We start from the raw sequence: 18,782 nt of genomic DNA on the forward strand, positions 1-18,782 counted from the left end.
TTATGCATTTTCCAAGTTTTGTAGACAAATTTTAAGAAAGTGGAATGAAATGAAATCCTGTTTTTAATGGGACAGCCTTTGTACATCTAAAACAAATAAAAATTGTACAAAATTCTGTCGCATTTTATATTCTAGCCTTTTTGAACATTTTCAGGAGCCATTAAATGTCATCAATGCCATTTTAATATTTTATAGCATTTATAGCAAAATTTAAAAAATTGAAGATGTCAATTCATGATTTATCCTCTATTAAAATCATTAAGGAAAGAAATAAAGATTGCAATTGATGCAGAAAATGTTTATTTTCTTTCTAAAATTCTATCGAATTTTATATTCTAGCCTTTTTGAACATTTTCAGGAGCCATTAAATGTCATCAATGCCATTTTAATATTTTATAGCATTTATAGCAAAATTTAAAAAATTGAAGATGTCAATTCATGATTTATCCTCTATTAAAATCATTATGGAAGGAAATAAAGATTGCAATTGATGCAGAAAATGTTTATTTTCTTTCTAAAATTCTATCGAATTTTATATTCTAGCCTTTTTGAACATTTTCAGGAGCCATAAATGTCATAAATGCCATTTTAATATTTTATAGCATTTATAGCAAAATTTAAAAAATTGAAGATGTCAATTCATGATTTATCCTCTATTAAAATCATTAAGGAAAGAAATAAAGATTGCAATTGATGCAGAAAATGTTTATTTTGCCTAAAGATCCGCAGTCCGATGATAAATTATCGTTCACGTGCGATTTTTGTTAAAATTTGAAAACAAATAAAAGGGACAAATATTTAATGGGGTTGGAGGAATTTGATATCAAATGCCATGCACTTAGCAAATATTGCAAGCACCTAGAATCTAGGTTCTAGATGATTGTGCAAACAGAAATGAAGCTACAAGTATTTAAGTAATTAATATAGAAATGTGTGTTTCGATTGTTGAAGTCTCGGCTAATTCTATTCGGGGTAAATTATGCAGTTTTGATAGGAGGCTGCAGGTAAAATGCGGAACCTAGTTTTTCCGCGTGATATTGTGAATGCTAGTGAAATCAATTCGGTCTCGCAACGTCACTCACGACAGCGAAGCTTTCGCTGCAATTGGCAGCCGGTTACACAAATCCCGCGATTACAAATGCGCTCGGATTGGCAGCGACTTTCTGTTATTGGAAAATAATCGAAAGCCCGTTTTAATTGCCATTCTTTTTCTTACTGGAACAATGAGAATGACCTGGGTCGATGATTGACAATCGTACCGTGCTGCAGAGCACGTGTTCTTCGTATCGCTAGTGCCAAATTGTTGATTTTTCCAACATTTCTTACGACAGACAATTTCTTTTTTTAATGACAAATTAATATATTGCAATTTTCTGAATTGTACAATATTAAAATGAGATACGCCTAATTTGATATTGTACTAATATCAGATATAAAAGACGAGTATGTAAATAATTATTTTAGTTGTAATCGGGGTTACACAGTTTGCAACAGAGTTTATAGTTGAGTAAATGGATCAAATCCGCAGTCTACTGACAATCATCGTATTATTCTAGCTGCCGCGTAACCATGAACTCGGTTTCTTAATTAGCCTCGCCTTAGGCAGTCCACGAACTTGAGCTATGTCTTACGGACACAGTCCTCAAAGAAAGCGGCTGTTAATTAGATTCGTGACGCTTCTCGCCAGCAATTCCACTGTTGTTGCCCTGTTGGTTTATTAACAAAGCCGAGCAATTGTCACATAAAAGATAATGACAATAATTCTGTAACGATAATCACGGCACGATTGATATCGGATATTAATAATAACACACCTGAACAAATAGACAAGATAACATGGCCAATTATAGTAATTGGGCGCTTGAAACAGTTATATACTCGAGAACAATAGAACAATATTCGGTTAACACTATGCAGAAAATGTATACAATAATACACAGCAATTATAAAATAGTAATCTCACCAGCAGTTTACTCATAAAGTATAAAATAACACTAATAATGCTTATGCGTTTCAATTTTTTTAAAATTATCGACTTTCTGATTCACTCAGATAATTATACTAACACCGCTCAACTAAAAATTATTGCGGCACCTCAAACATATTTGCGATGCTCATTTTTCTGGATTTCAATAATAATTAAAATGCACTAAAAAGGAGAAAATAATTTTTTCCTGGTTCTCCAGTTAAATGATCAATAATATTCTTCCTCAAAATTTTAATCAATTAGTTCAAAATTTCTTCTGTTGTAAAATTAGTGTCGGAATAGATAGAAAAAATTAATATAAATTTAAATAAAATCATGATATCAATGATTATAAATAAAAGCGTGGAGTGCCCACGAAAATTACGTCAGTATAGATTAGCGCTCCACGCTTTTATTTATAGTCACTGATGTCATGATTTTACTTAAATTCATATTCAATTTTTCTATCTACTCCGACACTAATTTTATAACAGATGATTTTTGGGGAAAAATATTATTAATCATTTAACTGGATTCGGTATATTTCATGGAGACCAGGGAAAAATTATTCTCCCCTTTTCAGTGCATTTTAATATAAGCGTGGTGCAAAAATTAAAAATATGTGTGAACAATGTTTCTGTATAATTATTTACAAGGGGTGAATAATTGAAAGGTTCAATAATTTCCCGAGCTGTATAAAATAGCATCTCAGGTCGGAGGAATTACGATTATTGATATAATAAAAATAATTTCCTAAGAAATGATTGTATAGATATCTTTAGTGGAGCACATATTACAATAGGATCTGCACAAAGTCCAAATAAAATCAATCTTGTCATTTTTACAAGGGAACATGTACTTTTAAGGCTCGGTAGGTTTAGCGTTAAATATTAAAAATGAAGAGTTTGCAGGCAGCATAATATTTTCTATCGATGAGAATGAGAGACCTTTACTCGGGCAACACCTGAGCGACCATGAGGGTACCTGCACTTTCGTTCGTTCCGATCGTTATTGACTTTAATTGCAATTCCCGTAGGAAGAACGCTACGTGAACATGAATAACTAAACTGCGACAATATCGTCACATCTGCTACGGTTTTCCTTTAACGATTTTCCTCATTTCTATGAAGAACCGAATGCCTCCGTAAATATCAGAATGCAAGTGGAGCTTTCGAAATCGCCGAGCAAAATGTCAGAATTCCCACTGACTTTTCATTAATACCGACAAAACCTTTAAATAAATTACGACGAACAGCAGAGACCGTGTGGTCACACACAGGAAAACGATCGGTCAGACTCGACTATAGTCTATCGATTACCACTAACCACAATCGAAGCCGCAACTTCCCCGAACACGTACGTACTCGGACTTCTAATAATTATAACATCAATAAACAATAATTAATGTCAGCTATACAGGGTGCTCCTCAAATAAAGAATATACAGAGTGTCTCTTATTTGTGTACATCCTGTACAGGAAACCGTGTCCAATCCGATACTATAATTAGCTCAATTCTCTATAATTTTTTCATTGAACCCCGACAAGGTGAATAAGAACTGTACATGGGTGAGTCAGCACGCCCTACAGTCTCCATTATATAATCGACAGAGATGGATGCGGTTCTGATTGGTTGATTGTGTGGACACACTTGTTGCTCGGCAATAATCATAAATCCGCCTAATTAAATTTTTCCTCGAGACACTTCCACATATGCCAACCACACTCGTTCGAATACAATGGAACCGTTCGTAGATTTATTGTACTAGTAGTTTCAAAACGTAATTTTTGACCTGGTAATAATAGAAATTCAAACCAAAAGAATTAAAAAATGTCGACACAGGTTCTACAGTATTTTCTAAACAGCAATACACATGATACAACCTGGTAAAATATTAAAACAAAAAATACAGACTTCTAATACTTCCCTAAATACAAATAGAAATGATCTATCGACTTTTATTTTTGTTGTGAAAAATATTTTTTATCACACAAAGAGGTTCTACAGTATTTTCTAAACAGCAATACACATGATACAACCAGGTAAAATATTAAAACAAAAAATACAGACTTCTAATGCTTCCCTAAATACAAATAGAAATGATCTATCGACTTTTATTTTTGCTGTGAAAAATATTTCTATCGCACAAAGAGGTTCTACAGTATTTTCTAAACAGCAATACACATGATACAACCAGGTAAAATATTAAAACAAAAAATACAGACTTCTAATGCTTCCCTAAATACAAACAGAAATTATCTATAAACTTTTATATTTGCTGCAACAATATTTTTATCACACGAAGAGGTTCTACAGTATTTTCTAAACAGCAATACACATGATACAACCAGGTAAAATATTAAAACAAAAAATACAGACTTCTAATACTTCCCTAAATACAAATAGAAATTATCTATAAACTTTTATATTTGCTGCAACAATATTTTTATCACACGAAGAGGTTCTACAGTATTTTCTAAACAGCAATACACATGATAGAACCTCTTAAAATATTAAAACAAAAAATACAGATTTCTAATCTTTTATTTTTGCTGTGAAAAATATTTCTATCGCACAGAGAGGTTCAACAGTATTTTCTAAACAATGATACACAGAATAAAACCTCATAAAACATTGGAACAACACAGCCAAACACATTTCCCTAAATCAGCAGAGGAAAGAGGAAAGCAGGAAGTAATAAGAGAAGAAGAAAGAAAAGACGATTGCGAGGAGGTAAATAAAAAAGTATGCCAAATGCAGACAGTTTTCCTATCCAAGAACCTCGTCGAAGTTTCGTCTGAATTTTTCATCGGAAGTTCGCCTCTGCGAAAACCGTGCAGTAACTTTTTGCAGTGAGTTTCGCAAGGCTCTGCTGGCGCAGCTAGCGCGGCGAGAATGCTTGCGGAAAAATCGCAAGCGCGGTCAACGATGGCGAAAACGATTTCGTAGCCGGCCGCCGGAAATTCGCATCGTTCCAGCCGGAAATGGGTCGTCGCGTAGAGAGAGAGAGAGACCGTGGTCCAGGGAAATCCCTTTCCGCGACCAGAGAAAAACAAATTCGAGGGCCAATTTCACGGGCGATTGCCGCGAATGAAAACCTCGGGACGCGTGCAAGCCGCGTAATTTTTCCCCTGAGCGATAATGATCTCGTTCGTGATCAACGTCGACGAATACCACCGTCGATTACACGGCCAAGTATGTTCCCAATGGTTCCCGAACGATGCACTCGATAAATGCTGATTTCTGAGTGGAGAATATCTGGATGGGAAATTAAAAAGGGGGGAAGTAGATTGCAATTTTTGAATCCGCGCGAATGCTGGAAATGAAACGTGCTTTGAGTTGTAGTGAGCGATTAATTATGGCGAGACAATTGTCTAATTTATTGGGAGAAGGGTGCAATTAATTGTGGGGGGCACCAGATTTATTGTTGCAGGGCCACAATAATTTTTGGGATGACTCACTGCTGTTGGTGAGATGTAATTAATTAGGGGAGGGTTCTGGTGGTTAAAATTAAAATTAAATCCCCCCTGAATGGAAAATATTTATAATATTGTAAATTATGTAGATCACTGCGTTTAGTAAGCCTCTGTATATGGACCAGCCTGTATATTAAAATAGTGGGGAGGACCAGATTAATTAGGGTGAGAAGCCAAAAAAATGTTTGGGAAGAACTCACTGCTGCTGGTGGGGATGCAATTAATTATTGGGAGGGTACACACAATTATGGAAGGTTCCCAATACTTAAAATAAAAATTAGACTCCCTAGTTAAAAATACTTCTAGCATTATAACAGGTCAAACAATGAGATATGTGTTTCTGGACCACCCTGTATATGACAGAATGGGACCAAAGAGGGGAAAAGCAATCTCATGTCATCAGGCTGTGTCGTCAATTTGAAGCGACGTTTATGGCTGACTGAATCTATTGAAGCACATTTTGTTATTTCTGAGGTACACATACACAGTGTCCCAAAATATATGTACACATTTTTTCCTAACCTGATTCGTTAGCTCTCAAAATTGCCAAGTATCCATATACTAGCAAAATAGACTTGTGACAATTTTCCTTTGTCAGAGATAACATGGAATATAGAAAACCAATTTTGCACCACTCTGTAGAAATGGCTGCAGGACCAGGTCAAAGTTATTTCAAGATGTGAAAGCAAAGGAAATTGCCGGACCCCCCCGGTGACAGTAATGGAGATAAGAGTATCTGAAAATATTTAGCAGCCCGAGGTGAGGGAAATTTGCATGGAAAATTTCGAGAAAGTTCAGTGGTCGAGGGTGGCCATCGACGACCCCCTTTTTGTTCCCAATGGCCGCGAGGGGTCTGCGTGAATCGTTATCGTTACTTTCGAAGCTTTACTACCGCTAATTGGGCCAAACGACAGACTTTAGGCTCCAATTACGGCCAGGCCGGCCCACGTTTTACATAATTCCTTATAAATGATAGTATTGATTCGTCTTCACCCTCGAATGCATTCGACGATCCCAATACCACTGGACTATATTCTCGAGAAACATCGAACAATGTATATTTGATAAGATTTCTCTCTCTCTCTCTCTCTCTCTCTCTTCTTCCAGGCAGCATTGCGTTATCAATTTTTAATAAAAATGGAAGTCTGGGAACTTCCCGAGAATTATTCTTGCTGAATACTTACTATAGTTGTATATCTCGAAGATGTTGGATTTTTTATTCAGCAGGGGTTTCGTTCGGGAGAAAACAAAAGCTTGGGAAAGTTCTATCCTGAAAATAATTTAGAACTTTTTTGAACAGTGTTCCGTAAGGATCTGGAAACAATGTAACACCTATGTAATGTGCGCTACACGTAACGATATTGTTTAAAGCAATAATAGATAAATAAATAAAGAAAGTTGCGAAACACTGGGCTTGTCGGAGATAACGGTTGCGATAAAAATTGTGTAACGAGGGGGCTGATGCCAGAGTTGATTTGAAATGGTAATCAGCTGGGAAATGTTATCGGGAGATTTTGAATGACGTGTTGATTTAAATAATTAATTTCAAAGGCATTACGATTTTTAATTTTATTTTTAATGGTCGATCTGTGAGGTTTAGGTGAGAGAAATCGAGGGAAACGGTGAAAGTAACAGCTGTACTAGAAAATTGGAACATTAACTGTGAGAATCGATTGCACAGCTGGTGACAGCTATCAATTTTTAAAGCGCTCCTATTTTTCCCGTCGCTATTCATAGCGTTTGGGTCGACCACCTCGATACAGTCAAAGAGATAACAGCTGAAATCGAACAGGCTTTAGAAATTGCCTATCATCATACGGAAAGAAAACTTATTTCCAGTATAGTATATTCATACATAGTAATCCATCAAGTGTTCGCCTATGGACAGCATTCCACGAACTTTAAATAAATAATTTTTTTAGTACGAATTCAGTTTCATTAATTCCTAGTGAACTTTAAGAACGTAGAAATATTATAATCTTCGCCCGACTGGCATAAAAAAATTCCTGACCATAGTTCAAACCTCTATAAACGAGTCTGTAAAGTTTCAGAATTCTACATTATTTAGTTCAGTCTAAAAAAATTGTTATATATAGCCACAACGAGGAGAATTTGAACCTGAGGGAGGGTTTCATTAATTCATAGTGAACTTTAAGATGTATAAATATTAGAATCTTCGCCCGTGTGGCACAAAAAAATTCCTGAACATAGTTTAAACCTGTATAAACGAGTCTGTAAAATTTCAGAATTCTACATTATTTAGTTCAGTATAAAAAAATTGTTATATATAGCCACAACGGGGAGAATTTGAACCTGAGGGAGGGTTTCATTAATTCATAGTGAACAATAGGATGTATAAATATTAGAATCTTCGCCCGACTGGCACAAAAAATTCCTGACCATAGTTTAAACCTGTATAAACGAGTCTGTAAAATTTCAGAATTCTACATTATTTGGTGCAGTCTAAAAAAATTCTTAAATATAGCCACAACGAGGAGAATTTGAACCTGAGGGAGGGTTTCATTAATTCATAGTGAACTTTAAGATGTATAAATATTAGAATCTTCGCCCGTGTGGCACAAAAAAATTCCTGGACATAGTTTAAACCTCTATAAACGATTCTGTAAAATTTCAGAATTCTACATTATTTGGTTCAGTATAAAAAAATTCTTAAATATAGCCACAACGAGGAGAATTTGAACCTGTGAGGGAGGGTTTCATTAATTCATAGTGAACTTTAAGAACATATAAATATTATAATCTTCGCCCGACTGGCATAAAAAAATTCCTGAACATAGTTTAAACCTGTATAAACGAGTCTGTAAAATTTCAGAATTCTACATTATTTGGTGCAGTCTAAAAAAATTCTTAAATATAGCCACAACGAGGAGAATTTGAACCTGAGGGAGGGTTTCATTAATTCATAGTGAACTTTAGGATGTATAAATATTAGAATCTTCGCCCGACTGGCACAAAAAATTCCTGACCATAGTTCAAACCTCTATAAACGAGTCTGTAAAGTTTCAGAATTCTGCATTATTTAGTTCAGTCTAAAAAAATTGTTATATATAGCCACAACGGGGAGAATTTAAACCTAAGGGAGGGTTTGAACGTGACGCCATTAATAATAAATCAGAGTTCACACGAAGGGGTGTTAGCTAGTATAAATATTTTAGAGAAGCAGGGGGGGGGGGGGAAAGACCCAGCGGAGAATTGTGCTCGGTCCACGGACTCGATCAACCGCGTGCAATATTCGGGGAAAAAAAGGATTTTCGATATTGAGTGGCACCGGCCAGTCGCCGTCGAGAGTTCTCGAGGGCTATCTAAAGATTCCAATTCGTCCTTCGTCGCCTGCGCGTTTCACGACAGCGCGAGGAAGCCGTGGGAAAGGACGGCTCCGAGGATCTATCTATTCTCGTAGATCACTCGGAGTCCTCGACCCCGAGCCCCGTGGAGCTGATTCAATTCTGCGACAAATATTTGACTGTATGCCGCCACGGAAAACATGTTTATTCTACACACCCTCTATATAATCAATGAATTAACATCTGTGCAATTTTTTAACATGTTTATCCTTTATGCTCCTCACAATGTTATAAAAATTCCATAAGAGAAAAACCTGTCCATTGCAACATTCCAAATTTCCTTGCAAAAATGTTTGTTCTACACACCCGCTATATAATTAACGAATTAACAACTGTGCAATTTTTTTTTTAATTATATGTGGCTGACTATATGTAATTTTTTATTAGGTTTCCTGTAGGTAAAAAAATTTACGAAAGCAATTGTTACGGATAACCAATTTGTAATGACCTGCTCCTCACATTGTTATAAAAATACCGCATGAGAATATCTATTAATATTTTTGTTCTTTTTTATACGATCCCTGGAAGATATGTGTTCGTTGTTTATAATTATCATTGACACCCTTTACAAGATAAACTTAAAGAGAAACACTCTGATGTGATTCGAACCTAGCACGTACATTCTATAAACAATATATCATGCACATAAGAAATACTGATTGTCTGACCTATGACTGACTCGCACTACTGAATTCAGACAGAAAATCAAAATGAAATTATTTCTCATCTTATCAATATATCTGTTAACTTTTCCCACCAAATTATCAATGAACAATTAGAAAGAAAATAAAGGAACGGTGCTCCAGAAATTCAACAATACCCACAAATTCTGAATGGAAACCGTTACAAAAATTTTTGCAACGTTCCAAAAAAAAGAAAGATCGTCAAAAAGCATTCTGGGAACTGGGACGAGTTATTGTTCTTTTTTAAGTAAAAATAGAAAAAAATGATGCAGGAAAAAATGACGTCAGGTGCAATTGCACTTTACTTATTAATGCTAGGACGTATTATGATACATGATTTTGTCGTCTATCATTTTCTTTCTATTTCTGCTTAAAAAATAGCAGCGACTTACCCCAGTTCTCAGGATCACCCGGTATAAGAAAAAGCATCAGAAAGCTTTTCCTAGCGAACGGGATTTGCGATTGTAGTTTGCAGGCTCGCAGAGAGAATTTCGGAAAAAAAGCGTCGGAGACAAAAGATTTAAGGGTAGTGATGCGAGGTGCTGTGAAAAACGTGAAGTCTGAAAAATATATTTCTGGTGTTGTAGGGGTAGCATGAAGTAGCTGGGAGAAGACAACGGTGTTCCATTGCCCCGAAGGGCTTTTCACCGACGACATCTTGAAGAACAGAGGCCGACATGGAGAAATGCACAGCGGAATTCCCGAAGCACGAGTGGAGACACCGTCTCAGCCTCCGTGCCAGCAGAAGGAGCCATCAGGTGAGAGAATACACCGACAGTCACACCGACAATGTTATCCTTGTATAGAACCCTTCGATTTTTACACCCTTATCATGTTAACACCCTCCCAACTCTACGAGTGAGTAATGGAGGACTCTTGCCTGACTATCCCTGGGATCCTTTTTCCGGATAACTTCGCTGACATTGATAGAGACACCGGATTCCTCCGAGGTGTCCTAAAGTTAGGGGTTGCTGGATTCTCCCCTTTGACGATTCGCTCGAATCTACTCCAACTCGACCGAAAAAATTCGGCTTAGTTGTTTACAGTTTCATCGGAGTGATAGAATAAAAAGCAAGTTTTTATTTTCTAAATATTCGATTATTTTCTCCGAGGTTTCCTAAAGTTAGGGGTTGCTCGATTCTCCCCTTTGACGATTCGCTCGAATCTACTCCAACTCGACCGAAAAAAATTCGGCTTAATTGTTTACAGTTTCATCGGAGTGATAAAACAAAAAACAACTTCTTATTTTCTAAATATTCGATTATTTTCTCCGAGGTTTCCTAATGTTGAGGGTTGCTCGTTTCTCCCCTTTGACGATTCGCTCGAATCTACTCCAACTCGACCGAAAAAAATTCGGCTTAGTTGTTTACAGTTTCATCGGAGTGATAGAATAAGAAACAAATTTTTATTTTCTAAATATTCGATTATTTTCTCCGACGTTTCCTAAAGTTAGGGGTTGCTCGATTCTCCCCTTTGACGATTCGCTCGAATCTACTCCAACTCGACCGAAAAAAATTCGGCTTAATTGTTTACAGTTTCATCGGAGTGATAAAACAAAAAACAACTTCTTATTTTTTAAATATTCGATTATTTTCTCCGACGTTTCCTAATGTTGAGGGTTGCTCGTTTCTCCCCTTTGACGATTTGCTCGATTCTCCTCTTTGACGATTCGCTCGAATCTACTCCAACTCGACCGAAAAAATTCGGTTTAGTTGTTTACAGTTTGATCGAAGTGATACAAATTTTTAAAATGTAAATAACAAAAGTATGTGATCATTTCATACCTGTAATACCCGATATATTTTTTGAATGGAGCTTTTTTGAATTTTTCTTCTATTTGAGAATGTAACATTTTTCGAAATTGGAGAATTGAGTCTGCAGCTGTGTCCACGTTTGACGACACGGAGATATTTATAGATGTAAATGAAATTTTTGTCGTGTATTGATATTTGCAGAATATTGCTCTCTGTTTGCCAACAATTTTCGGATAACGTGCGCCCGTTGCATCACTGTTTTAAGCAAGTGACGTGAAATGAAATGCAATAAGATACAGTGCATGCTAAGAGTTTATACATTATTCATTACTCGTTAATTAAAGAATAGGCTGTGACGTCAATAAAAATATGTATGGAAAACGGGCGAATATTAAACGAGTACTGAATATTGAGGGAGCTGACAAAAATACAAAAATAAATTTTTGTTAACGAAATCTGACTACATAACAAAATCCATATTAAATGAAAAATAATAAAAATTTCAAAATTCCCTGCGAGTCAAAAGCACATTAAAAAACCATTGCAATTAATATAGACAGAGGTAATAATAATTTACGCTGCACACAAAAGAATAACAAACATTCCCAAATTTCTAGGGTTTCAGAAGCACATTAAAACCAATGAAAATATGTACAAGGGTAACAGTAATTTCTGCAGCGGACAGAAAACAATTAAAGTTCTCGAAAGGAGTCCACGGGACACTAAACAATATTAAGCTTATCTCAATTTATTCACGACAGACAAAGAGCGTGGAAAATCTCGGTTTATCGTGATCGCCTAATTTTGCGAGCTAGCATTCACCAATTTTTTCCCACAATTAGCAACGACCACTATGCAGAAGGGGTGGGATGATACCAGGCTGTTGTCTCGTGACAAAGTCGCCTTTTTATTCAAAAGAGCTAAGCCCGGCTCATCCATTATTCACAAGTTTATTCTCGCCAGTGGTGATCAAGAGTGAGAGAGAGAGAGGGGGAGAGGGACAGAGAGAGAGAGAGAGAGAGAGAGAGAGAGAGAGAGAGAGAGACAGAGTCACACGTTATTACATCGTGTCCACGAATTACGGGGACCGAGGGGAAGAAGCAATAATCTCGTTAGGTGAAATTAAAATCGAATCCCCTGAACCAGGCATAAACACGGCCTGGCTTCAGCCGGGAGAATTAATTGATCAACGTAACTCTCGCTCCGAGGCCGATCACAGAGTCCTGCGTTTTTCCACTCTCGCGGAATCATCGATTCCAATTACTAGCATAATCTCCGTGCGGTAGGAACATTGATTTTTGTGTCGGAGAATTATTCGAAATTTTTTCTCGAACTTAGACGCACATATTCAGCTTCAATTAATTTGACGAATAAATTAATCCCTCCGGTCAGTCGCAAATTGATTTCGTGTAAAACGAAAAATAATTTAATTAATTCCAAAGAGCATATCGATTCAATTAACGAACGCATTCTATCAGAGAATTTCGATTGATGAAGTTTTCGCTGGTCGTTTTACTGAAGGTATATAAAAATGCCAGCTTCGTAAACAAATTACGGACTAGTTACGGTGAATTATTCAACGTTTTCACAATTGAAGAAACTGCAACTTTTAATTGTTTCAGTGAATATAGAGTAGGAATTACTTTAAATGTCTCCGCTCGCCGGTGAATCGAAATTCAATCGAACTATTCCGATTATTCTTCAATTAATCAGAAAATCGAGTTCACAGTCGCGGAGCGAATTTCAAGCAGAGAGCTCGGCGAATTTTCCAGTCGTTCCGCGGAATCGTTCGGGGGCATAAACGTTTCGAGGGAAAACAGAAAAATGTATCAGCGATTACGAAACGATTGATCGGTCAAGCGGGAAACAGAGACCAGACCGGTGCACAAACGCTGGTTTTGTCATATTTTATGCAGGTGGATAGTTACAGTAGAAATCCCGTGGAAGAGAGGCGAATCGTATCCGTGCTTTCATCGAGCTCTTTCTCTCTGTCTCTCTTTCCCTGTGTTCCCAACGAGCAATTATTGTTGGTTTAATCAAACGCAGAGTGCGACCGCCGTAATCTGCGGTGAAGTTTGAGCAGAGCGTTCTGTGACTCCGCGAATGCGTTTAATATAGAATTTAATAACCACCAAGTTCTGCCGGCGATTGTACGGGAAAACCTATTGTGAAGCTGCGACTGTGCGAATTATGGCTGCGCTCGCGTCTCTGACAAATACTTCGACTACGTTTGTAATTCTTTCGCTGTTCAAGCATTCTTCGTCACACATTATTTATTGCTGTGTATTATTCATTTTTTTTTTTATCATTGTATTCACTTTTGTAGTACATATATTTCATTCTTTCTTGTATGTTATATTAGTCTGAATAATAAATTGTACATGTTCAATCTTCATATGTGTGTCTCTTTGAGAAAGTTATTATTGCTGAATTTATTTAAAAAAAAATGTAAGGAATACCTCTAATTACCACTGAGGATTTAATGATTTAGAAGCTACTGTAAAACATGATTAGAACATACTAACCATAAATAATGCATTAAGATGTATGTATCGCTCAATATTTAATTATCTGTGATCAATTTTTTAAAGCATCATTAATACCGTAGATTTTAAAGAAGATAAAAATTCGACTCGACACAGCAAAAAATACACAATTCATCATTAAGGATTCATTGATTACAGGTATATTTTTATCAATTTTGTAAAACGTAATCAATACTGTACATTCTAATGAAAATAATAAAAAATCTGTGGTCACCACATTGAAGTATTAATAACAATGTAATTCGACTCGACATTTCAATACACCGTTAATTATTAAGAATTCATTGATTACAACAAAAGCATTATTTTTATCAATTTCATTTACTAAAAGTACGAATGGCTGAATAACTTTTGTACGTTTCTGCAATGGTTTTCGAATTTTCACAGCTGCATATGACGTGAATAAAAATTCGGAAATTGAAACTGTATTGGAAATTGCGAATTGTTGGGCGTGAAAGCAATCGTAGGTGTAATTGTAACAGAGTAGAATGAAAAGTTCCGCCTACAGAGTTTTTGGTATGCAAAGCTGTGAAAGGTGTTCGAATACAGATAGCGAGAGTCAGTTTCGAAATTTGTGCCAGGTGATACGTTATCAAGCTTCCACGCAGACTGTGAGTGCATTGTGAACACACATTGACAAAGAATTCGCCGACCGCAGGAATGGCGCGCGAGTGCTTTGAATTACCGATCTCACCGATGCTTGCGCGATTCACTGGTATTTTTGGACGTATCTGGTGACATAGCAATTATTTCCGTAACGTCATGCTATCATTATACCGTGCCAGTCGATAAGGATCATTAGAGGGTGGAGAACTCGATGCAACGGGAGTGCTAACACTGGCAACTGTTTAAATTTCTGCAAGATTTTATTTCCACTCCGACAAATATTTACGGTGTCCAAACAGTTTCAGATTAAAATTAATTCTTTTTTCAATTAAAAACTTAGACGCGCAGAGCCCCTGTTTGCATAATAATTTGCATAATCCGAACAGCATCAGAGGCAACTCACGGCACAGTTACATCACAACAATGGGCTCCATGCTGGACTATAAATTAATTAAAGATATCGCGGTCCAAAGAATGACTTTGATCAAATACAAACTAAATTATAATCGGGGAAAAAATTACTATAAAGAATTTTTAAAAATTATAAAACATGCCGAAAAATCAATGCAGGATATCGTGCGAAGAATTTTCAAAAGTTACAAAATCTGCCCAATGAAAATTGAATGCGAAGGATCGTAAAAATGTTGAGATAAGAAATTCTGATCTAACTCTAAAGCCACAAACAATTCCCGGAATGCGCGAATACACAATAATTCAGGGTTTCTCGTATTGATAATTGATATTTAATGATCCCTAGCCGATGGTAATTAACACACGTTGCTTCGCTCTCACAACATATCAGTTTGCAAAATCATCCGGCAGTGTAAACGACCCCTTGTTTGTAATTCATTCCTATCGGTGTTCCCATTATGGTAGACCGGATTGGGATAATTAATACGATGTGCAATATATCGAATTTGCTCGACGCTACTGGAATTATGAATACATAGTAAGATTGTTCTGTACAATTGGTTGAACAGTCCAATTTGTTTACATAATTCGAGTTGCATATACATGGCTCTATAATTTGACAATGTGCGAGAATTTAAATTACACATCTGAGGATGCGTTTGCAATTTTTATACACAGTTGTTTGTGAATCTACACCTCTGGATCGGTGGACAGTTGCAAGAGAAACTTGCCGCAAAATCATTTATAACAAAGAAAATTGCTAAAGTTTGTTCTTACATCGACAACCTTCTACTCGCCGAGAAGAAAAATAGTTTGAGAGGAGCCACATGTGTCGCAAACAGATAGTTATCGAGATACAAGCTGTTGAAGTTCTTGCAAAATTTGATTGTGCGCGTGCCTCGAAACAAACGAAATTTAAAAGGACATTCGCCGCTAGGCCCGTACCAAGTGATCGTCTCCCTGCCTATTCGAATCATAAATTTGAAGTTGCAAAATGTGAAAGAATACCTTATATCCATTGTTACACATAAGAGTATTAATCCTACATTATAAAATACTAATGTCGAGTATAGGTACTTAGAAATTTTGCTTCGACATAGGACATCGATTAAATTGAATGATTTTTTTCGAGACTTTCGAATTTGTTTTCATGACTTTTTTTCTGGTAAATACGTCAATCCTATACTACGAAGCTCAATGAATGCATAAACTAAAATTTTTTGAAATTGTTACATGCGGCGTTTTTCCCTTCAACTACAGATATATCGCCTAATCCGCTGGAAGAACGGTGAGGTACGGTAGCATTTCATAATACCGTGGTTGCAAGAAAAAAACCGCATGTCACAATCTCAAAAAATTCGAGTTTATGCATTCATTGTGCTTCGTAGTATAGGATTGCCGTATTTACTACAATTGTGAAAAAACAATTTTAACAACAATTTTCTTAGTTATAAACAGTTTTGCGGCAAGTTTCTCTTACAAATGTCCACCGATCCAGAGGTGTAGATTCACCACATATTTATTTTAATAGGCACGTCAGAGTGTATAACTTTACGCAGGAAGATAAAATTCTATGTTGGTTTCGTTAACAAGGTCTATACTAATTAACTAACATCGTCGAATCATTATCAAGTTCCCGAACTATGTAGCAAAGTGTTCAATTCAAGGGCTAGGAATCTCGCGCGAACTACTAACGAGTTAATCAAAACTCCTGCTACCTGTAATTCCCTAGAAGTGTGAGTATACAGGAAGGGGGTCGAAATCTATCTAATTAGTCAACGGTCTGCTGATCAACTAATTATTTTGACCGTAATCAATTTGTATCAAACTTGTAACCAACACGATGTTACAGGGTTCAATTTCATGCAGAAGTAGACTTTGCAAGGAGTTTAATATTTGCAAGCGTCCCCAGTTTTCCGAGGGCTGATTTTTGCTGAGATTTTAAATAGGCACGGTCCTGATTTTTGCACGGGCCCAAAATTGGCACGTCCCGATTTTCGGACAGGCGCAAAATTAATAAAGTCCCTTTACGGAGACCAAAAATTGGCAAGGTCCCCAATTTTCCAGAGTCCCCAAATTTGCAAAGATACTAATTTTGCAGAATCCCTAAATTTGCAGATTCCCTTTGCAAAGATCCCAATTTTGTAGCATCATCAGCAAAGTTTTCAATTTTGCAGTCCCTAATTTTCCAAAGTTCCTAAATTTGCAGTCCCCAAATTTGCAAAAAGATTCGAATTTTGTAGAGTCCCCAATTTTCCAAAGTCCCTGCAGAGTCCCCAAATTTGCAGATTCCAATTTTGCAGTCTTCAATGTTCCAAAGTCCCCTTTGCAGAGTTCCTTTTGCAAAGATTCCAATATGTGCAGAGTTCCCAATTTTGCAGAGACCTCAATTTCGTACAAAACTTCATTTTTAAAGCAGACAGTATTGAAACTGATAGAGAACAAAGGAGCACTCCCACTTAATTCCAGCTAGGAGGACCAGCATATCTGGCGCAGGAAATATAATATTAGCATACGAGACATGATTCGTTCGTATTGCAATTCCTCTGATCAGACGAAAAGGGTCAGGACACATCTCAAAGGAAGGAGAATGCACATCCTTGCGTCTGTACCGAACCCAAAAGAGAAAGCAAGCAATTGGCTGAGCAGCAGCGCAGCGACAGGGCAGCGAGTTTCACCATGAAAAATTGGACCTGGTAAGTGAAACAAAAGCGAGACAACGGGACACAAAGGATACAAAGGATTCACACGGTAGTGTGGGCCGACAGGATTAAGACATTTTCACGGTCCAGAGTGAACAATGGCTGGTGTCGTAGAGCTGCGACTCGCCGAGCGGATAAACGGAAATAACACACTTTATGAAACTTTATTGATCAACCAAGAGAAGATTAATGAGATCCTCTCGCTCCTGTCCCACGTAATTGCTTCGTGTCTAAGGAGGCGACCGAGAAATTTGTGTTTTCCCTGATCGCACCAAGAAGCCTCGGAAGATATTTACATTCCATCAACGGGGATGGTTGTTACGTGGCAGGAAGGGAAAAAATATCGGAAAGGGAACCGATGTAGATTGAGCTTCTGCGATTCGAGGCTCTGGGGAATTGTCAGCGTAGAAATCGAGGCAGCTTATGGTTGATGACTACATCATCTTGGGAACACTGTGAACACTCCAACACTAGTCACGAATTTATTTAATCAAGACATCTAAAAATAATTCTGTACAACAATATAATTTTCTAAAGTAGTCCCATGCCATCCAGACTGCTCCTGAATTTTTGGAAAATATCCAGAAGCCATCCAGACTAAAATACAATTTTTTAACGACGCTCGATGCCACCTAGAATGATTCAGAATTTGTCGGAAGGTGTTCTGAATCAACCTTGACCGAACAATTAAAAATTTTCTCGAAGCTGCCGTCAACGAATCAAAATGGAAATGAAGAATTCAGGACTACTTTCAGCAGTCAGAAAATGGAAACGATAAGTAGCTCAGGGCGAGTAGACTCAAAGAGGTGTAGGTCTATAAATATTTGAAAATCACCACTGACAAATATACGACCCGCGAACAACGTCGTTCACCTATTCTCTCTGCAGCTCTGGAAAATCTGATTCTCGAAGACCGAGACTCTGCAACATTTAAGAGGAAAGGAAAATGGGGAACGACGTCAATGGAGGCCATATGGGTCTCAGGAAGTTCGTTCAGTTTGCCATTCGGCGACGACGATGGCTGATAAAATTCTCAAATCTGTTACATCTACTGCCGAGACTTCACCGAGGCACCGTCGCGACAGAAAAGAGAACTCGTAAAATTGTTAAAACGAGCCATCCAGGATTTTTCCGACCAGTATAATAAAACTATGAAAACTTTTATCAATATATCCTGCGGTCCCTTTCACATTTTTTTTATATGACTTTCCGCGTGGACAATTTTATGTGAATGTTTGGAGTGAAGACTGCACGTCCATTTTTGTCCACAGAAT

The 18,782-nt window shown here is 37.0% G+C and overlaps 2 protein-coding genes across 3 annotated transcripts in view; one reads left to right on the forward strand and one right to left on the reverse strand.

Annotated features, from left to right (window-relative positions):
• The window catches only part of LOC143218859 (uncharacterized), a 61,955-nt gene that overhangs the window by 18,650 nt on the left and 24,523 nt on the right, over positions 1-18,782 (reverse strand). The window lies entirely within an intron of this gene.
• LOC143218856 (adenylate cyclase type 6) overlaps positions 1-18,782 on the forward strand; it is a 78,522-nt gene that overhangs the window by 800 nt on the left and 58,940 nt on the right. For both annotated transcript variants that reach the window (XM_076444379.1, XM_076444380.1), the window contains exon 2: positions 10,077-10,247. In XM_076444379.1, coding sequence (XP_076300494.1) covers positions 10,167-10,247 — 81 coding nt within the window. In that variant the 5' untranslated portion in view covers positions 10,077-10,166. The remainder of the gene's footprint in view (positions 1-10,076; positions 10,248-18,782) is intronic.

This window comes from Lasioglossum baleicum, chromosome 20 (assembly GCF_051020765.1).
Source record: "Lasioglossum baleicum chromosome 20, iyLasBale1, whole genome shotgun sequence".
Lineage (NCBI taxonomy): Eukaryota > Metazoa > Arthropoda > Insecta > Hymenoptera > Halictidae > Lasioglossum > Lasioglossum baleicum.